This window comes from Leptodactylus fuscus, chromosome 3, assembly GCF_031893055.1.
Source record: "Leptodactylus fuscus isolate aLepFus1 chromosome 3, aLepFus1.hap2, whole genome shotgun sequence".
Lineage (NCBI taxonomy): Eukaryota > Metazoa > Chordata > Amphibia > Anura > Leptodactylidae > Leptodactylus > Leptodactylus fuscus.
The window spans coordinates 84753003-84776103 of record NC_134267.1 but is presented as its reverse complement, the minus strand read 5'-3'; the positions used below and the strand labels follow the sequence as shown (position 1 = coordinate 84776103).

Genomic DNA, 23101 nt, shown 5'->3' with positions numbered 1-23101 from the left:
AGCCTGTGGGCCTGGGTTTCGGACACCCACTGACGTTTAGTTGATAACCTATCCTAAGGATAGATCATCAATTATAAAACTTAGAGAACCCCTTTAAAATCATAAAAGCAGTGCTACAGAAGGTTGCGTAAATGCTATAAGTGATGCTTGCAGCCTATCAACTAGGTGGATACTTATAATTTAATACGGCACAAGGTCTATTATTTTAGTACATCATGAAGAAGTGTGAATGGCGAGTAGTACGTTACATGTACAACACGTTAAGTAGCAGTACAATGTGTTTAGGGCACTTTTCGGGATGAAAGCTCAGGATTATAACACAGCTTGATCGGTTTCCCTTTGATGACAACTCTGCCTTCAGGAACTCATGCTGCTAAAAGCCCTTTAGATGTATGAATCCTCTGATAGACAGTCCTACAACCATAGCCAGGGGTAATATGATCAAAGGCCATTAGCAGGTTTTTACAAGATTAGCAAATTCAGCAACTGGACAATTTATACATACTGAGAACTGAATACGCACATATTTACAGAAACATGAAGAAGCAACAGATCTGTTTTATCAGCTGTAATCCTACTATATCCAAAACACATTTTGTAATAAATGCAGAAAACTGCATAGATTTTACTACATTCACTAGAGGAGAAAATTATCTAGTGTGTATAGGAATACCAGGCAATTGTATACAATAGGTGTTGAAAGGTAAGAAGGCAGATCAAGTATGACGCCATGACTGAAGAATTTCTGCACAAACAAGTCAAAAATAAAAATGAAATGCCCATCAGCCTCCTTTATAAAATAAGAACTCCTCAATGCTTGCACTCTGTATGTACATCAGCACAAAGTCCTCATGTTTGCATGGGTTTCTTCTGGGTACACTGGATAGGGAATTTAGATTGTAAGCCCTATGTGGAACAGTGACTGAAAGTCAGTCTGTATGTGGCTGCTGAATATGAATAACTCTAGAAATAATACTTTGCACACTATTTAGAACTACTGTCTTAACATCACACCACATAACATTGTCCATTTTCATTTAACATGCTAAACCTCCTTTATGTAATATAGCCTAGCGCATTATATAAACTCTGTAATATTGCTTATTAGATGTCACTAGTGAACTGTAAAATCTGACAAAATCGGAAAAAAAGAGCAAAAAAGATGCTTGTTTGGATGACTAAAGTCCTTTAATTCACCTACAACTGCAATTTCCTTTTTAGCTCCAAGGGTTTCTCCTAGGATTGGAAAAGATAACAGAGCCATGTCTGTGCATGCCTTAAAATGCATCATATTATGGCTCAGTGTGGATGGTGCATATATAGTACCAAAAAATAGGACTGGATCCTATTATGTCCATGCTGGAAAGCTTTCTAGAAAAAAGTCTGAGATAGGTCTTCCCATCCCAAAGATAGGAAAAACATGTTCAGTCCCACGTATATAATATTTAAAAGAAAATATTCAGCTTATTACTATTTTCATTTACCTTTGTCTTCATATAGATCAATCACTATGATTTTATTTTGCACTATGCTTTGCTTACTGTCAGTCGGTAGTCTGTAACGGCAAGGAGGACTGCCAGGACATCAATTTTAGATTGGCAGGGATCTGAATGCTTGGACACCTGAAGAACAGCCTGCAGCTCCCCACACTTCACTGTCTACATACTGCGCTTTTAGTACTGATGGTTATATGGAAGAATACTTACAACAATAAAACAGACAACACCCCAACTACTTCTCACGAGCTTTGTGTCTGTAAGACAACTGGCTGCACATGGAGCTACCTCCCATCCTGGTGTGCAAAAGGAGAAGAAAATACATTAACTCCTGCACCCAACCATTTATGGTGCAAAAAAAAAAAAAAAAATGGTGTGGGTGTATAAAACATCTTATAGGGATTGTACCAAGTTAGAAATGTATCCCCTATAGAACGGGGCTCCGATTCTCCTGTCCTGATGCCTCTCCATTCACTTTGTATGGGAGCACTGGAGATAGCACATATCATCCTCACCTCTCTATGGTGGAACTCATTCCCAGGTGCTGCACTGTTTCCATTACAGTGAATGGCACTCTATTACAGCATTAAAGCCAATACAAGCTAAGTCCTGACCCCTAAGCGACAAGCTCTGCCTATCTCAAGCTTCCTGTCATGTCATTCCCATGCTTGTATTCATTCTGTAACCAAAAATGGAGCTGCAGGCAAGCAGTTTGCACAGTTTGCCTGCTCTATATTTGCTACAATCTACTTATTGGGATTCTCCTTTATCCCAGGTGTTTGAAGGCTTGCTCTGTGTAATGGAGTGAGGGAAGCAAAATAGAAGACAATGACAGTGCTGCATAAAAGTATTTGCCCACATATTGATTTCTTCTATTTTTGCTTTTTTTTTTTTTGTCAAGCTGCAGAATCCAAGTACGCTTGAGCTTAAGGCCACAAACTGATGGCTGGACATTCTCCAGCAGGACTTTCTAGTAGACAGCAGAATTTGTGGTTCCATCAATCACAGCAAGTCATCCAGGTCCTGAAGCAGCAAAGCAGCCCCAGACCACCATATTGCCAACACCACATCTGACTACATTATGGTGTTTTTTCCTAAAATCCTGTGTTAGTTTTAGGACGCACACCTTCCAAAAAGTTCCACCTTTGTCTCATCATTCCACAGAATGTTTTCCCAAAAGTCTTGGAGATTAGCAAATGTGAAATGGGCCTGTATGTTCTTCTGAGTCATAAGTGGTTTTCACCTTAGATTTCCTTCTTATTGTTGAATAATGAACACTCACCTTAACCGAGGCAAGTGAGTCCTGCAGTACTTTAGATGTTGTTGTGGGTTCTTTTGTGACCACCTAGAAGAGTTGTTAATGCACAATTGGATTCGTTTCGGCCAGCTACTCCAGGGAAGGTTCATCATTTTTCCATGTTTTTTCCATTACAAAGTGGTTTGCTAGAGTCCCAAAGCCTTAGAAATGGCTTTATAAACTATTCCAAACTAATAGCAGTCAATGAATTCTCATCTGTTCTTGAACTTCTTCAGATCAGAACATAATGTGTTGTTTTTTTGAGATCTTTTAACCCACTTTATGTTGTCAGTCAGGTTCTACAGGTATGGCAATACTAAGTCCTGTGTGTCCAGTGAAACTGAACTCAACTTTCCAAAAAATGTGGTTAATCACACTTAATTGGGCGGGGGCGCAATTTTTTTTTTTTCACATAAGGCCAGGTTGCTTGGGATAGCTTTTTCCCTTAATAAATAATTTAAAAACTTTGATATTCAGATTTACTTGATAATCTGAAACATTTAAGTTTGGCATATATGCAAAAATAAAAGAAATCTGTAGGGGGGGGGGGGGCAAAGCTTTTTTTACAGCACTGTATATCACCAGCACCTCCTCCTCTTGTTTCCTGATCCCCCCTTTTTTTCTTTCTCCATTTCCCTTTTTTGGTTGGGGATACCTGCAGGCCCTACCTCATACTAACCCTTCCCCCCCCCCTTCCCCTCGCTCTGGTCTCTGTGTCCTATTTTTTACCTACTTTTCTTACTCTTCTTTTTCCTGTTTGCTGACTGACACTTTGTTGGTGTCTTACTAGGGTTCTGTCCTGCACCTTTGTTGTATAATGTCACCTTCTTTCCCTGGTATGGTTATTGGGGTTGCTGGTTTCATGCCTTATTTGTTTACACGATTGCAAAGCTTAAAAGAGGACCTTTCATGTCCTCATGCATATGTGGTTTTATATACCACTAGAAAGCCGAAAGTGCACTGAATTCAGCACACTGTCGGCTTCCCCGATATGTGCCCCAGTGTTGAAGATATGAGTGCCTTCAGTTTCGTCATCGCTGGGCTGTGAGGAATGCCCCCATCCTGGCAGTACTAGCCCATAGACTTGTACTGGGAGGGGTGTTCCTCAGAGTTCAGTGTCATCGCAGGCAAAATGGAATCCCCCCTCTGACAGTACAAGGCTATTTTAGAGTACTGTCAGTGGGGGCCATTCCTCACAGCCCAGAGATGACGCTAGACTGTCAGGAATGTCCTCCTGACAGTGGAGAAAGATTGTTCTGAAATTAATCCTTTAGCCTATTTTAGGCCTTGAAGACCAAACCATTTTGCATGTTTTTAACCAGTCTCACATACCAAGTCTTGAGGCTTTTTTTTTTTCTTTCAATGTAACTGCATGAGGGGATGTTTTTTTAAGGGACAAGTTTTTTTAGTGGCACTAGTCTGGGGCCAATATACCTCAATGACTAACATTTATTAACTTTTTCTGGGAGCAAATAGAAAAAAAACCCCATTGCCTTCTTATAGTATTTGCTATTCACTATGTAGCTTAAATAGCCTGATAAATTTATTCACTAGGACTGTAAGATTAAATTGATACCAGATTTGTATAGTTTAAGTTTTACTAGTTTTGCAAAGTAAAAACCAGTCACTAATTGGTTAATAAAAAAAAAAAAAGTGGTACAAATTAAAAATCTTCAATAAAACTGGTAGGTTAACTTTAGCTTGCCGGTCAAGCATGCTCATATCCAACACTAGGAGCTACAGCAGGAGTTAACAGTAGATGATGGGAGGGGCTGAAGCTGGGAACTAATGCCAGACCTTACTAGTGTAGACTTTCTCTTCAGCATTCAGGGAAATACAGAAGGAAGAGAACATCTTGGAATAGACGTCAGTAATACAAGATGGTTCCTGTAGTTTGCTACACACATGAGATGCTGCTGAAGCCAAGCCCAATGTTGAGCCGAAACAGAACATTTAGGAAGAAAAATGTGACAAAGTATAAATGTTTAGGATGTAATATTATACTGTTGCTCTGTGGGTTATCGCCCTGTAGCCTACTTTCATGTTTCTAGAAATAACCCTTTAATGTGCCTGTCTCACATATATCTATGACGTATCAGATCCCCTTTAAATTAGGCCAGTTGGTGAATCTTCATTTGCTTACAAGTCATGAAATACTTCTGGGGTAGTAAAGTCATCACAAGTCATTTCTAAAAAGGAACTGGACAAGTGTTTTTTACCAAGTACATTCATGTGATTTCTCACATGCACAGCCCTATATACGAGCTGCTATAGCACATTCAGCAAATTCCTAAGGACATTAATCCCACATGTTAAGAGCAATCCTCCGACACTTATTAGTTGTAATGTACAGTTCTATGTTTCACGATATCAGGTGACAATAGATGTATGCCACATTGTTCTTGGCATATTAGTGTCCAATACATATACATGTTGGTGTAATATATTACCAAAACATAACCTCCTTTAAATAAGCTAGGCCACAGCAATAATTCAATACACAAGGCAATACAATGAAAAAACTGTGGCCCACGAAAAAACATATACGGTACTGCCGATATCTATAAAAATATATAAATGTATTTATAAATAATTAGCACTATTACATATAGCAACTTTAAAATGATACACACAATACAGGACTTTATGGTATACGCACAGGGCTATATGAAATGACTATTTATGTTAAGAAAAGTCACATCAAATATCTCCCCAATAGTTGTAAAATTATTGGGGAGATATTTGATGTGAGCCCCATGCACATATGTCTTGGATATTCTCTGTAATATATTACTCTTAGTTTCATAAGAACCTTTCATACACCAGGATGAGACAGCAGCTTATGTGAAAGTTCATGTTATGACACAAACCAATAGCCTAAAAATTCCTACACTATGGAACAGGTCAACAAATAGTCTATGAATCGTTGCAGCCAACAGAATAACCAGATAATGGTAATAAAGGCAACAATATCAATCAATATCCGTACAATATGGATCTGGCAAGAAGCAAATCAATAACAGCATATAACAGGGCATACAGATTGCACACAAACTTGGGGATAATGTGATACTGAGCTGAAGGAGATGCATCATTACACATTTCAGAAAGATTACTATTAAGTAACCAGCTTTTGGTTATTGCATAGACATTTAAGTGATCTTTGAAAGACTCACAAATCTAAGTCCATCTTAAAACACCAAGAATCTCTCCTCAATGAAAATGTTTAGAAATTCTGGCAGGACGCAGGTCATGAAACAAAGCTTCTGAGCTTATCAATGTCAATCCAAGAGGACTTCCTTTACCCCTCCCAGATGGACCACTGGGAAAAAGCACAGTGTGTGAGACAGGAAGCTCCAAGTACTAGTCACTGCCCAGCCCCGGGCACACGCAGCCAACATCATGTTCCAAAAAGGACGAAGAAACAATAGAAGCAAAAAGGAAAATGACTGCAAATAATACCTAGTGCTTCAGTCCAGAAAATAAGATCACCAGCAATACAATACAAACATTTTCTATATCGTGCACATTTACACCCAAATCACATTGCAGCTCCTTATAATGCCATTAGAAGCAAAAGTTCCCACTTACCAAAGTGCAGCGTTGTGTCAAGCACACTAAACTGTTTCCCACACCCAAATGATGCAATATCCCCTCAATATTAAGCTCACTGGTGAAGAAACGTTCAGAACGTGTCAAGCAAACTTTTATCGGTTTAGTATAGAATGACAAGGAATATGGGGAATCTAGTAAATATGGTAGATAAAAGATACAAGTTTGTAGCTCAGATACCAATAGAAGAGCATTAATAAGATTTAAAGAGGACCTTTCATGCCCTCATAGATATGCAGTATTATATACCAAATAAATACAGTGGATTGTTGGCTTTCCCTGTATGTGCCCTGGTTCTGGATATCTCCCTACTGTCAGAAGGATGGGCCTTACTGCTCAGTGTTATTGCTGGGCTGTGAAGAACGCCTCCCCTGTCAGTACAAGCCTATGGAAGAGTAATGGGGGGGGGGGGGGGGGTTGCTCCTAACAGCCCAGTGACGATGCTAGGCTGTAAGGACAGTGGGGAATATATCCAGCACCAGGGCACGGGGTGCATACCAGGAAAGCTGACAGCGCTTTCTAGCAGTATGTAATGCTGCACATCTATGAGGACGTGAAAGGACCTCTTTAAGAACCTGCAAAATGATCATTACCATAACAATATTTGCACAGGTAACTCCAAAAATGTCATTACCATAGATACAACTATGGGTAGACCAATAGAAGTGACAATTGTACAATTACAACCTGATCCATAAAAAAATGCAAGAAAATATGATATGGTTATACATTGTTTGAACTATAAGCAGATTGACACACATGGGCCCAGATTTAGAAACTGTCCAAAAATTAACCTCAACATAATGTATTTTTGGCATATGATGGTTTATCAGATTGCCGTCTCTCTCTATATATGTATTTTTTACAATAGCCGTGTCAGGCCTGTTTTTGGAGGATGAGTTCTATTTTTAATGCCATTATTTGGGGTTACATCTACAAATTATGCAATATTTGATAGGGTTATGTCCAAAATGCAAGTGTTTTGTAGATGTGATACCTTTATTGACTAATAAAAAAAATTACATTTGTAGTCATTCATTTGAATATGCCTGAAGAAGGTGTCTCTGTGCTTTGAAAGCTTGCAAATGTCATTTCTCTGGTCAGCCAATAAAGATATCATACCTACAATATTTTTGCTTTTTCAGCACAAAACTATCAAATCTTGCATGATTTGTTTTCTGGCTAACACGGTACTACACTATTTTTCCGTATAGTTTATAGGTTACTTCACACTAGCACTCAGTTCCATCCCGTAGGATGGAAACCCTGTTGTAACATCTCTGTCTGTTCGGGTCACTGCGCCACCCTCGGCTCGCATGCAGCGGTGCAGCAGGCGTGTGCAGTTTAATTCCTTGCTTAGAGTTTTTGGTTGCACTGTGTGAACACGGCTCTAGTTCTATAATTGAATTTTCACCACACCCGTCTTCTGCCCTTGTCTGCCTCTGTCCATGAAGTAGTTAAATTTGGTCTTGCCCTGTGATTGACAGCCTGCCTTCCTGTCAGGTCCAGGGCGGGTTCATCCTCCCCTATTTAGTCTTGGCTCACATTCACACTGATGCCTGTTATTGCCTCATGCTTGCTGGTGTTTTTCTTGCTGTTAATTTTCTTGTATTCTAATCCTTGACCTCTGGCTTTCCCTATTGACTATTCTTTTGGACTTCGATTTGGCACTGCATTGCTCGACTGTTACCGAACCCTGGCTAGCTGACCTCTCTTTGTTGTTGTTTGTCTTGTCTGCGTTTTGTGTGTCACATATATAGGAAGGGATCGTCTCCAAGTTGCCGCCTATTACATAGGATAGGGCCTGGCAATAGGAAGGGACAGTGGGGGGCTTCAGCTTAGAGCTCACTGTCTCTTGTGCCCCTTCCTCCAGGGTTCTTCAGCAGCTACTGGGGAATTGTCATCTAAGCAATTCCCTAACACCTGTGTTAGTAAAAAAGTTGTTACCAGTGGAAACCCATAGACCCCATAGACTATAATGGGAACAGGCAGTTTTTTGGTGATTTTATGCTTGCAGGACTTTTCTCTCCGCCAATTCAAGTGGAATTTCGGTTGGATTCGCCCGAACGCTAGTGTGAACCTAGCGATAAAAACAAAGACTTATTTTTGTAGCTGAATGGAAAAAAATCTCAATATCACTATTGTTTCTTGGGTTTTCATTTTACAGTGTTCACTGTGTAGTAAAAATGCTATGTCGACATTCATCTGAGGGTCAGTACAATTATGGCAATTTTAACACTGTATTGACTTTCTGTCAGTTTTACTAATATCCCTGTTTTCTGGTCACCCTCCTTTGATGGGAAGTTGCCCAGCTTTTGCAAGACTCCACTAAGCAGCTGCCAGTGCTTTAAGGGACATTTTATTATAGTCATTAATATTCTTGCTGTACTTTACATGCAAATTAATCTGCAAATGAAGCTTTGAAAATGACATAAAAGCAGTCCCATGCAAATGTGATTTCTGGATTTATTACGGCAGCAAAAACCTACTTTAAATAAGAATAAAAATGTACATGTGCAGCATGACAAGCGTTCAGATGTGTTTGCTAGGATAATCATATTTTCCTTTCGATTAATAATTTCATTGTGTTGCAGCTTAATAGATGTTAGTCTATAGAAATATTGGAGGGGACATATTAATGTAGAAGTGTCAGCTTTCTAGAGTAGAAAAGTCTCTTTTTGAGCCCCATTTCTGCAACAGTTTGTGACTTTTAAGCCAGTTTACAATGTAGTCACCACTTTGGAAGGGAAGGCACTTTGTGGCACAGAAAATTTACCATTATTTGTGCCAGAAAACTAGGAGAAATAATGGCTGATATTTTCACCAGCTCCTAAATCTGAAGCACAAACCACCCGAGATGAACTGAGGAGTAGGTCTCTCAAGTGTTAAGAATGACATACAAACACCAGTCTAAACTCAGCCCCATTGAAATACATGCGATCTGTCACTAAAGTAAGAAAAGCTCATAGAACTATGCTCCAAAACAGGTCTCACAGCCGTGTCATCGAGTATCCAAGACCTAGACTGTAAGTAATTATTTCTAGTTTTGTTTTCTCATTCATCACACTATTCCACACTCTCTTCACATGCTATTATTTATAGCTACCAGGAAAAATGAAACGTGACTAAAGCTTAGATAAAAAGCTCTACTACTTGGAACGTCCTACATTTAGCCATACTGCCTGTGGCATTGCTCCCTGCATGGCTCAGGAATTTCCCTATTCAGTAAACCAAGTTTGCCTAACTGCTCCTCATCATTGCACTGCCTTTTTGCATCCTCATCACAAGCTGTGGAGTCAGGGTTCATTTTAGTGGAGTTAGAGTCTGAAAAAAAAAAGTTACCAAATCTGTTACAAAATAAAATGAATATTTTTTTAAAATGATACTATATAGTTATTGATATTGTATAATTAATTACCAATATATCTTGTTGCATGTTTCATTTCTTAAGTATTCAATCACAATTTTTTTCCTGAATAAGAGTAATGTTACCGTTTCTGTGTGACAATGGCTGTCAGACATTTATGAAGGAGTCCGTGTCAGAGCAGGTGTAAGGGTAAGTTCACACGGGTTTTTTTGGTCAGAATTTTGAGGCCGTATCCGCGTCAAAATCCTGACCAAAAAGACAGCTCCCATTGAAATCAATGGGAGCCGATCAGTTATTTTTTCCGGGAGCCGTTTGTTCCAGCTCCCGGAAAAAGAAGCGAGATGCTCATTCTTTGAAGCGGATTCGCCTCGCGATTCAGCCTGAAGACACTCCCTTCTGACTAGGCCAATTCATTTGCGCCTAATCCGGAGCGGAGTGTGCTGCATCGGCATTCAATCGTAGCTACCCGTATTTTGGTCCGGAACCTGAGGTGGTCCCGGGCTCAGGTTCCTGAACAAAAAAACCCCGTGTGAACTTACCCTTAGATCAGGGGTAGGGAACCTTCGGCTCTCCAGCTGCTGTGAAACTACAACCCCCAACATGCTCCATTCACTTCCATGGGAGTTCCAAGAACAGCAGAGGAAGTATGCATGCTGGGAGTTGTAGTTTTTCAACAGCTAGAGAGCCGTAGGTTCCCTACCCCTGCGTTAAACTGTGCCTATGGAAATAGTCCACAATCCTGCGCACCAATATCCTTTCTTTTACTGTGGACGCGTGGGACTCTGTTACAGCCTGGGAACCTACCATCACCCCCCACGAAGTTATGGAAGCTTGGCAAGAGAGCAGCACCCTGTCTCCCTGGATGGCTTCAGACTTCTTTGGCCGGTAGAACACAATGGTAAGAAGAAAGGAGGAGGGCTTGCGATGAAGGATACTCTTTTGGGACATTTTTTGTGGTTAAGGAACAATAGTGCTGATACAAGATTTTCAAATCAGCTGAGCATGAGATCTCACTACCTACCAAAGGAACTACCACATATTACCGTCATAGCTGCATATGTCCCCCACCCCTGGAAAAAACTGTTTCTGCCTGTTATGTCTACACGCTGTGACCCCCTCCTCGTGTTCTCCAACCGCAGTCGGCTGTATTATCAACATCACTTCGCACAGAGAACTAAATGATCCTGCAGTGTGTCTTTGTTTCTTTCTTTTTAGTTGCTATGATTCTTAGCATTTCTCTATCAGCTTGTATGTGTTTCTTTCTTGCTATATACTACTGTACCATCCATGATACTGTATCAATGAAAGTTCCCCATTGTGGGACTATTAAAGGATTATCTTATCTGTCAATAGCTACTGACAACAGCATTGAAAAGGTGTAACCAGTTGAGCTGTCATTGCCACCAGTCTGGAGTGTTACGAGATTGCACTTGGAGGCTTGACAATCTCTGAGTCTCCCATCGAGAGAATACTACTACACCCTGCCTTTGGCTAAGCCTAACAAACTCTAGACTGCTAGGTCTTGTATGTACTTTGCATCTGCCATGCTTACAAACAGAAAACCTAGGTGAATCAGTTCACAACACATAAAGTATTATGCACAAATAGTCAAACTTATATGTCTGGCAATGACAAAAAAAGCATAACTTTTTATCAAATGTTAATATTTACAGGCAATCATAAGAAGGACGTACTCACAGATCTGCCTTACACATCATGAGATCCTGCTCATATTCAGGTCTTGTACTATCTGTGGTTGATCATTTTTTTACTTTTTTTTTTCCCCCAAAGTCTCTGGTAACCTGTAGTCCATTTTAGGACCATACGCTGTAATGGTATGCTTACACCTGTTCTACACATGTCTGCATGCACCCATTAAAATAGGTTTGTATGCTGGTCATACTTTCTGTTGTTTTAATAGTCTTACTAGTCAGAGTTTCAGAACAAAGATCAGCAAAACTGCAAGAACGAAGGCTACAAAAAGAACACTTTTCATTTGTATCAGTCATCAAGATGGATCAGTCATCAAAAAGATGGAAGGTTCCTTCTGTTGGCTTTCCGTTTCTTTATTTGGGAGAAAAAGCAGAGTTCAATAATGTAAATAAAAGAAGCAATCCTCATCTTACTGTTTCTGCGCCACTCCAGTTAAGGCCTCTACGTCCCTCTCATTGGCTGAGGAGGATCACCGTAAAGCTGCTACACATCACAATATTGGGGCTTTGTTTGGTACAGAGCTGTGACGTGGATTTCATGGAGGTGCATGTGGCCTCTACTGTACATCCATATGTCTCCATTTTCATACAAAGTCAAACAGCAGTGTCCCTGTTGGGATTTCCAACACCAATCAATGTAATTAATGTTAAGTGTGCAGATTACTTGGATGGGTACGGGAAAATATATAATGCTTACTAAGGATAGAAACCACAGGACTGGACAGTTGGTAGGCCAAACCATGACCCCTCTATTCCTCTACAGCTCCAACTCATTTTACAACTCCTTCAAAAATGGAGCCATGGGAAGACAGACTCATTAAATTTGCTCTAGTTCAAGAAAAAGCTAGTGATGGTCTAGATAGAAAAGTAGATATGCAATATTGACAATTGAATAAAATGATTAATAATTTTAAATCATATTATTTTGATGCTGCAGTCGGAATTGGCAACCTTTTACAGACTTCGGTTCTACCCAAAACAGGCCCTGACCAACTACACTGCCATTGTACCCAGTAAAATACAAATATCATATTACTGGGTTCTTTTTATAAAGGAATATTACTTTCTATGCATACAACTCCTGTCATACGTGATATGTAGTGTATATGAACAGTGCTAAGTTAAGGCATTGGTGAACAAGTAGAATACAGTCAATGTTCAGACTGAAAGCACCCATTTCAAAGTGGGATAAGAACAGCTGGACAGAAGTTCTGGAAGGCAAAGCTTTTCATTTCATTGTGGTGTGGTAAAGAGCAGTGAAAAGACTGGGGCTAAATCACACTGTGCTGTTTTCCAGCGACTGACTATTTTGTTCACTTCCATAAATGAAACTATTGCAGGAAATGTTCCACGTACAGCTTCTAACGGCAACCGGTATATAAAAAGCTGTTACATTAAAGAAGCACTAAACACAGAATATTTATAAAAAAAAAAAAAATTCATCCTCCCTCCATCTCCTCTTTTTCCTTGATCCTATTTTCCTTGATATTACAGTAAGGGGGTATTCACATGTAGGAATTTGACGGTGGTTTCTGATTTAGCCACAGACCCACTGCTCAAAACTCCCCATGTTTAGGCCCATTCATCTAGGGCTAATCAGCTGTAAAAAAAAAAAAAAGCAGGGAGGGATGCTAAATGCCCTGCATCGCCATTCCACCATGGAGAGCCCACAGCCGGAAAAAGAAGAGGAATTCCTCTTCATTTTCCACCATGTGAACAACCCCTTAAAAGCTTGAAATGTTTAATGAAACCTACTCTGTGTGTCCAGGAGCTCAGCAATGTTCCCTTATTCCTCTTCAACTATCCTGTGTCTGGCTGCAAGACAACTGGCTGTAACAGCTGCCTCCCCCTATCTGCCTTATCTGCAACAGGCCCAAAAATGGTTAAAGTTCTGTCCCCTCCAGCCAGCTGCAACCGGAAACAGATCAATAGGAAATTAATCCCAGTTTCTTCTTCAAGATGTCTACAAAGAGTTTCTGTAATATATAATAAATGCTGCAGACTGAAGACAGCCATACACATTATATGTGTGGTGATAAACCAGATTTCAGCAGGTTCTGCCAACCTTTTAATGTGTATGAGGGCCTCTTTTGATCCTCCACCGAGGTGTCAGAGAAGATAAGGATCAGGCAGTTGGATTTCAACTCTTGATCTTTTAATTTTTGGAAAGAACAGCTTTGTCCCCTCTTTCTATCCAATACACAATACACATGTACTGCTCGGATGAGTGAGTGTATGGGAGAGTTGGGCTATCAGCTGAATAAGGGTTTGGCCAACAGATATTTAATGTGCGTGGCCAGCCTAAACAATGGAGACAAGATTATTTCCTATTTCTCTCTGCTAATACTGTAATCCAGTTTACAATATATGCATAAGCAATGTTATGCTAGGTTCACACTAGTATTCGGATCTCTGTCATTTGGGACCCGAAGGATGGACAGCCTGTCTGCCAAAAAAGCAGACTATAATGGGGTCCACCAAGTATCCATCAGGTTATACTGGTTTCCTCCTTGCAGGACTTTTCTCTCCTCAGATTTTAGACGAAATCTACAGAGGAGTCTCCTATGGAGAATGCAGATGTGACCCTAGCCTTAAGAAGCTCTGCACATTTTATATTAAACATTTGAACTCTTCGAAATGGTCAGCTTAGAAGATCTCTAACTTACCTCTAGGTACTTATGACAAAATAATGAATTTTTATGTAAATAGAGAAACATTAGCACTTCTGTATTCCAAGTATCAATGAACAATTATAGGCAGTGTACACTTACTACACTTTCTCCACATGGTAGTATACTCTCACCTTAGCTGACCGCTACGGGTAGACATGAAACACAACGCAGTGTACATAAATGACATGTCTCTGCTGTACAGAGTGAACGCAAGCCCTAGACAGGACCCAGAGGCTCAGGAAGTCATAAATGTAGAAAAGACAGAGTGAAAATGAAGTCTGAACTCAGCACAAGCATCAACTTATAGTCAAATATATCAGTTTTCAGCATGAAAGGCCCAACATCGAAGATTCAAGTAGTTCACTGGGTTTTAGATGATAAACTGCACATCAGATAACCAAAAGAAATAAATAGGACACGTATGTGCATGTGTATGTTTGTAAGTGGTTTTCTTTAGCAACAAGTTACAGTATATTTATAAAGACCCTGCTCATTTTTTTTTTGATACTTGCAACTAATATTCACTAAAAAAGACAGAGTTGAGGGGATATCGTCACTCCATAGGGAGAGAACCACCATTTAGGTGTGTGGAGTCTTATTAAGCCATGAGCTCTGCACTGTGCAAAGGAACATGGGAAGAATATGCAAATCTGACTTCCATGATGAAGGTCTTCACAACTCATTCAAAAAATCAGCATTTTCATTAATACAAGTATACAAATGAAAGCTTTCATTGCACTTTTAACAATATCAGGCCCTGTTCACACGGTGGAATCTGGCATCGATTTTGGAACAGATTTCGCTTATAAATCAGTAGCAGATTCCTCCCTCATTCTGCCTCCCATTGAAAACAATAGAAGCTGACTTCATATTGAACTAATATTAATAAATCTCCCGATGCATCAGTAATGCTGCTGGCTTACATCAGTAGTGTAATGTATGGCTTACATCAGTAGTGCACGAATATAAGTGAATTGGGGTACAATCATGTATCCTTCACAGAACTGGTCTAAATCCTCTTTCCTGGATTCTGACTTGGGCACTGAAAATCACAAAAAGTCACAATGTTTTGCAGGGTAAATTGAACTTCGTACTGCTGCTATTTAAAGGGGCTCTATCAGCAAAATTATGCTGATTCTGCTGAAGGCTATTCAGGCACCGTAAATGTTATATTAAACTACCCCCCCCCCCCCCCCCCCCCGTTTTAAAATAAAACGCTAAAAAAAGAATATGATCTACTTACGCATCGTACACGCTGGGCGGGCATTCAGGGTGCGCCGTCTTCTTCATCCAATGTCCTCCGGTCCCGTCCTCCTCCGGCGCTCGCGAACGGACACTGATATAAAAAAATGGCCCGGGCGCATGCGCAGTAGCATGCGGCTTCTACTGCGGCTACTGCACAGGCGCCCAGGCCATTTTTTTTTTTTATCAGGGTCAGTTCGCGAGCGCCGGAGGAGGACGGGACCGGAGGACATCGGAGGAAGAAGAGGCGTGGATGAAGAAGAAGACACACCCTGAATGCCCGCCCACAGTACATGATGCGTAAGTAGATCATATTCTTTTTTAGGGTTTTATTTTAAAACGGGGGGGGGGGGGGTAGTTTAATATAACATTTACGGTGCCTGAATGGCCATTTTTTTATTTATTTATTTTTTTCATTTTTTTTAAATGTAGATTGTGAGCCCCATATAGCCCCATTTTTCCTATCAGTATGTCTTTGTAGAATGGGAGGAAATCCATGCAAACACGGGGAGAACATACAAACTCCTTGCAGATGTTGTTCCTGGCAGGATTCAAACCCAGGACTCCAGCGCTGCAAGGCTGCAGTGCTAACCACTGAGCCACCATGTTGCCCCTCTGAATGGCCTTTTTAAAGGCTATTCACGCATATGTGGGGCTCTATCAGCATGATTTTGCTGATAGAGCCCCTTTAATATTCCATATAATCTACTAGGAAACTGGGAAAAAAAATCAAAATGGGGCAAAATTAAAGAAAAGCTGAATCTGTGCCATCTTCTTACGAGTTTTGTTTCTGCAACACTCACTGAGTGATAAAAATGACATATTCCTTATTTTCTTAAGGTCAGCATGATCTCAGCAAAAAACAATATAGTTTCTGTTATGTTTTGATACATTTGCTAAAATCTGAAACTTTTAAAAATGGAAACAATTATTTTGCCATATTCTGACACCCGTAACTTTTTAGCTTCCTTTCTTGCAGCCCAAAATTTAGTTTTTATTTATACCATTCTGAGGAATGTCCAGTAAGATCACGTTTTACTCATTTTTATTTATTTATTTATTTTTATTTTTTATTGGGGGGGGGGGGGTAGCGAAATAGTGAAAAAAAACCTGCTATTTGGCCATTTTGATTGTATTTTAACTGCAATGGTGTTTCCCATATAGGATAAATAGTTTTATAGCTCGGGCATATTTGGGCCCAAGTTCAATATTTGGGATTTGTTTTTGGTTTATATTTGTCATCTAGGAGAACGGTGTTTTGTTTTTTTTTAACAATCTTCTTTACCTGTGTATTTCAGGAGGAGAGAGGAACGCTCTTCCTTCCTTTCCTCACTGCTAACAATGTTGTGTCAAGCACTGGAAGCAGTAGGAGTGTTTGACAGTAGGGTAGAGAATGTCCCAAGTGGCACAAGCAGCGTGTCATAAGAAACATTAGGACTAGGAGTCAGGAACATGTGCCTGCATGTACAGCCAGTGACAGCTCTAGGCAGGTAGTAGATAAGTAAATAAGTCCTTAGTCACTAACTTCATGAAACACCATCTATTGTGCAGGCTGGATTCCAAATTCTGGTACTGTGACCTTTCTGACAATCTGTCCATCAAATGTAGGACATAATTATAATGTGAACAGAGCCTTAGTCTTATAGGGTGACCAATTATCATACACTGCGAATTTCCATGCGTTACAGTCATAAGGAAAATTAGATCCAATCCCAACAAGAGAAAGCAAGGAAGCCTTTTCTAAACATATTTCTGTATTCACTTTCAATCTAGTACAAAATATATTATGACTGTAAGGCCCGGTTCACATAAGCAGCACATTTTTCTCCGCATTTTTCGTGAGAAAACCACATGGACCCCATTATAGTCTACGGGGTCTGCAGGTTTGCTGAGGAAACCGCTTTTTTATGCAGATTAGGTTTCTGTTCGGAGGGGTCAAGCGGACTCCCCGAACGGAAACTCATGCACGGATGTGAACCGAGCCTAAAACAAATAAATCCTGCATAAGATTAAAATCTGCATAGCCATGTTATTATACAGCTTTACATATATTGATGATTATTAAGCTTTTTTTTTACCTTTTTATTTGGTTTGACAAAAGCTTTGACTAAGATGAACAGAAAATAAGATTGGTGACTTTAAGAAAGAGCCTTAAAGTTCTTCTAGCACAAGAAAGGGAAACAAAGCAGCTGTTGCTATTCATCTCGGTGCCAAAACGCCACTTCCTTCCTTTAATGTACAAAAAAAAAATCCCCAAAACAAAATGTTGTGTCCTGAGACTATAAGAATGCCCAGAGTGGTCACAGAAATACATCTACTTCATATCGATGATATGATTTACAATGGCTATGCAAAGTAAACCTAGTAGATGTACAGAAGAGCCTGTGTATGGCAGCTTTATTAATGACACCTTATCACCATTTATCTAAATGACTGGGAAGTGCAGTTTTATAGTCCAGTCTATTGTTTTCACTGAGGACAATATTTACTGCAATAACACAAGCAATAACCCAAAAGAACTGAACAGAGAAAATAATGTCTATGCTTTGGTGGGATGGAATGCACTTATCTAATGCCCAGATTTATCCTTCAACCATTGCCATTCTCAAACCACAGCATAGGACAGATAAGCACTCTGCATAATGGATGTCTAGGCCAAAATACAATATAAAATACAATTGGCTATTTGCAGGTTCTCCACCCCATTTATAATTTTACTTACCCCATAACGTGCTGACACTGTAGTAAACCTACAATGATACATTATGGTAAGGAAGAGCATAAAATATTACAGGAAGTGCTACCATAGGGTGGTTGCCCACACTGATGTTTTTGATGCAGTTCTTTTTTTTTATGCCGGAGTGGAACCAGGAGAAAAAGTACAAGGCCTTTCTTTATAATTCCCATTGCTTTTGAACCCTCTTTTAACTTCAGGACAAGAAAACGACACGAAAAATTGTCACAAAAAAATGCAGCATTTTCTCAACCCAAGGGAAACACAGAAAAGACAGAAAAATCCAACGTGCATTTTTGACATGGAAATCTGGGTTCCTACAGTGGCTTGGCACCCTAATCAATGCCATCCTAAATGCTGCCTTGGATCACATAACCTGGGGGTCGTGACATCGCTGAAAACCTCAGATCCATCATCAGCATCCCCAGGACCAGATCAGTAAAGTAATACTCCCCGCAGACCCCTTAATAAAACTTAGAATTGTGATTATTCATGAGGACTCCGTCATGGAGTTTCTAAGTCTCTCTTAGGCCCTCCTCATGGAGTTTCTAAGTCTCTCTTAGGCCCCCTCATGGAGTTTCTAAGTATTTCTTAGGCCCCCTCATGGAGTTTCTAAGTCTCTCTTAGGCCCCCTCATGGAGTTTCTAAGTCTCTCTTAGGCCCCCTCATGGAGTTTCTAAGTCTCTCTTAGGCCCCCTCATGGAGTTTCTAAGTATTTCTTAGGCCCCCTCATGGAGTTTCTAAGTCTTTCTTAGGCCCCCTCATGGAGTTTCTAATTCTCTCTTAGGCCCCCTCATGGAGTTTCTAATTCTCTCTTAGGCCCCCTCATGGAGTTTCTAAGTCTCTCTTAGGCCCCCTCATGGAGTTTCTAAGTCTCTCTAGGCCCCCTCATGGAGTTTCTAAGTCTCTCTAGGCCCCCTCATGGAGTTTCTAAGTCTCTCTTAGGCCCCCTCATGGAGTTTCTAAGTCTCTCTTAGACCCCCTCATGGAGTTTCTAAGTCTCTCTTAGGCCCCGTCATGGAGTTCCTAAGTCTCTCTTAGGCCCCATGCACCCAACCATATTTTTCATTACTGTGCTTACCCAGTCATTACTATGGCCCCATGCATATAATCAGGATTTTCACAAATCCACGTGGGGAACCATGGACTTGGACCACAAAACCCAGCAGAAGTCCTATTCCTGGCAATTTTGTGGTCGATGCTCATCCATCCATGGGAAACATAGACACTTTGCATCCATTTTTCATCTATCAGTACATGACAATGGTTCCATGTATGTAGCCTCATAAAGCCAACACTACAAGAAAAAGGGGGCAGGGCCCTAACGTGATTTGTTCTAGTTTTTTTTCTCATTAGGAGACAAGGGAACTTACTGTCTTATGTATTTCAGCATCCAAATTATGCTATAGAGAAGGGCTGGGCAACTAATCGAAAAAATAACTGAAATTGAAAGACAGATCAATTAATCATTGTGACCTTGCTGACATCAATTATTTCGGTTAGTTGCATCAAGGCCATCCTGACTTACACTGTCACTAGTTAAAGAATATGTCACTAAGGCCTCCTTCACATGACCGTGTTCAGTGTATGGGTCAGTGAAAACAGCATAGATGACACATGGATTGGTAGTCGTATGTCATTCATGCATGTCACTGACCCCTACATTGAAGTGAATGCAAAGAGCCACAAATACAGACAGGGATAAAACCTGCTCCATATTTTGCGGCTCTTTACTACGCAGAAAATACGGATGTGGCTGTGTGTATGAGCCCCTAGAAATACCTGTGCCTGTACTTTGATCTGCAATTGTGAAGGAGGCCTAACTGTACACTATCCAATATACTGTACTATCCAACCAAGATGGCTAATATGTGAATTACCAAAACCTAAGTGCAGTGGCATGGCATATAAACAAGGGGTGTGGCATGTAAGAAGTGGAGTGACTTAAAATAATTGTTCAATAATCAAGATTTTGATTTGGGACATAATCGCCCAGCCCTATTATACAGGACTTTATATTTTGCTCACAAAGTAAACAAACACAGCCTGATGTTTTTTATATTAGTCTGAACGCAGATGGACGGTTTGTCTGCCTGTCATTCTGTCCCCATTTTAGTCCGTTGCCCTCATCCTATGACGGACAGACCTTAAATACAGATATGTGAACCTAGTCTAAGAAATGATAGGAACTGTCCTATAAACCAAGAGCGCTGAGTAGGCCAAAACACCAACTCTGACTCCTTGCTAAATGATGGACAGCCATGGTCAGACAGAAGTAAAGCTCCTCTAAGACACTATAAAGCCAGTGACTGAATTCATATGAACGTGTATATGCAATGAAATATACATCTAACTAATTACACAATATTAATCATTTCATTCTGAAATCAAGGTCAGTAACTTTTTTCCCAACCCCACCCAAAATCGGTCCCCACTCCGGCTTCTGCTTTTATTAATTGGCACATTATTGTAAAATAGTTGCCGGATCACATGCCATCATCTAGCTATGGCACCTTCCAATGACAGAGATGCGGGCACTGGTATCATGTGGCAGGTAAGAACAGTGCCACAAGAGTCCAGCTCTTCTTGTAGGGTCTCTCAGACATGAGACGTGCTATGCCCAAGTCTGATACCTGACATTTACCACACTTTAGTCTGTTTGCCCCCCTGGCACCGTACACTGGGCATAAAGAGTGGCAGAGATTTGTCATCATACGGCACATAGAGATGCCCAGCCGGGCGCTACTCATTGATCTATGTACAAGTACCACCGAGCACACACACACGGGGAGAGGCGCCCACTCACCGCTGCTCGTCTGCTCAGACAGAGTGGATACGGAGGTCTGGCCCATCGCTGCACTCCCAGGAGGGGCCCTTTGTCCAGCACTCAGGCAGCTCTCAGGCTCCGTTGGCCGTGCATATCCAGCAGAAGTAATCCCAGGGTGTCATGTCCTCCCCTCGGCTGTAGTTAGCTGTGCCCTGCTCCGTGTCCACCACAGCCTGATGCAGCGCGGACTCCAGTGTGAATGCCTGTCATTCCTGCAGCAGATTACTGCGGGTCACAGGTCACACACAGACACGCTCCCCCTCCCTCCTCCTCCTCCTCTGCTCTCCCGCCCACTGCCCCTTCTCTAGTTCTGGTTACCTCAGCCGTGTGTCCTATCAGCACCATGGTCTCTTCCCCTCTCTTTCCGCTTCTCTCGGGTTCTCTATTTAGTGTTACACTACTTGTTCCATCCTCCCTCCACTCTTGTGCTGCTGCTGCCGCCTCCACCTCCCCTCATGTTATCCTCCTTCACATCTCACAAGCTTCTTCTCTCCACACACGTCAGGGGCTCATAATGTGTCAGTACGTAATGTGTCTGTGTCAGGACAGTATATAATGTGTCCGTATATAATGTGTCAGTATGTAATGTGTCCGTATATAATGTGTCCGTATATAATGTGTCAGTATGTAATGTGTCCGTATATAATGTGTCCGTATATAATGTGTCAGTATGTAATGTTTCAGGATACTAATGGGCTTTCTCCTTAGTTACACTTATGGTGCTTCTAGTTTTTCACAACTTGAAGTAAAATGTGCAAGTGCCTCCCTCTTCCCCTAAGGAACACAGAGATCTACTTTACATTTGTCAAAATCCTGCCTGCAGTGAAGGCCGGGGACCCTATAGCTGGTCATACCCATCCGTCCTGCTAGTGGCCAATAGATGATGGGATTGATCACAGTTCTGTTCCAAAAAAGTGCAGCAAGTCTGCAGAAATTGGCTAGTAATGGGTTGCCTCTGACCAATTGTATCAAGCACTGACAAAAGACTGATGTGTATGGCCCAGCTAAAAGGGCTTGTCGAGGACATAAACATTTTTATATTCATGACCGTATCAGATCGGCCTTGGACCAACACCCAGATCCTGAACTGATCAACTGATACAGCTGCTTAAAGCCTTATAGTAGTGTATGGCTGGAAGCAGTTCTGTTCTTTCCAAGTGAATGGGAGCGGGGCTGTTATTCCAGGCGCAAGCGCTACAGTGCATGGAGCTCTGTACTCTGTACAGTGTAGCACCTGGAACTGCAGCCCCACTTTTATTCACCTAGCTAGGAGCAGGACTACTTCTGCTCATACTGTATACTAGTATATTGCTTCCTTCAGTTCGGGTGTCGGACCCCAACCTATCTTATAAATGATGATTAGTATGAAAAATATTCAGATCCTGGACAACACAGAGTTTCTTTACATTGTTGTGTTTTCTGCACTGAAATCGTCCCTGATACTGCGGGGAACCCCCAAAACGCAAACCTAATGCACATAAAAAAGCATTTACCTCAGGAAATCCGCAGACCCTATAAGACTATAATGGGGTCCATGTGGTTTCCGCTCGGTTAATGCACGAAAAATGTGGCGAGAAAACTTTTCTCTCCGCATTTTTCATGCGGAGAGAAGAACGGAGTGGCCCGAACACACATGTGAACCGGGCCTATGTCTGCTGTTATCTAAAAGATAATAATATTGCACATAATTTCTAACAAAGAAAACATTTTTACACTTCGTCACAGTCTAAACACGTTTTGGCCATGGTCATAACAAGAACAGTCATGTGGTCATGCACACCCTGATATGGATCACTTTATCCCTAGTACTTAGCAAGCACTTTCCTTTTCCACATTCCCCTGTTCTCTTACCAACAGCTCAAAACAAAGAGGCTTCTGTGAGCAGTGTAAGTGTTAGATGCAAGAACACAACAGTCTGCCTGCCAAGATGAGCTTGTTGATATGCTAATATTTTTGACACTTGAAAACCTTTGTGTTATGAGCACACGGAAATGCATGAACACATGACATGACTGTTTTGACTAGTTTTTATTTTTAGTGACAAGGAAATAGTTAAGAATTTCTGTTATTGTATTAGATACATGAAAATATTTGGATGTTTAACTAAAGTTTCATACTACTTCTGATTTTCTAGCAACAAAA

General features: G+C 40.8%; 1 protein-coding gene across 4 annotated transcripts in view; it reads right to left on the bottom strand.

Moving 5' to 3' along the window:
* Positions 1 to 21210, bottom strand: part of PHACTR2 (phosphatase and actin regulator 2) — a 69499-nt gene extending 48289 nt beyond the window's left edge. For all 4 annotated transcript variants that reach the window (XM_075267876.1, XM_075267873.1, XM_075267875.1 and 1 more), the window contains exon 1: positions 20939 to 21210. In XM_075267876.1, the coding sequence (XP_075123977.1) occupies positions 20939 to 20984 (46 nt within the window). In that variant the 5' untranslated portion in view covers positions 20985 to 21210. The remainder of the gene's footprint in view (positions 1 to 20938) is intronic.
* Positions 21211 to 23101: the final 1891 nt, after the last annotated feature.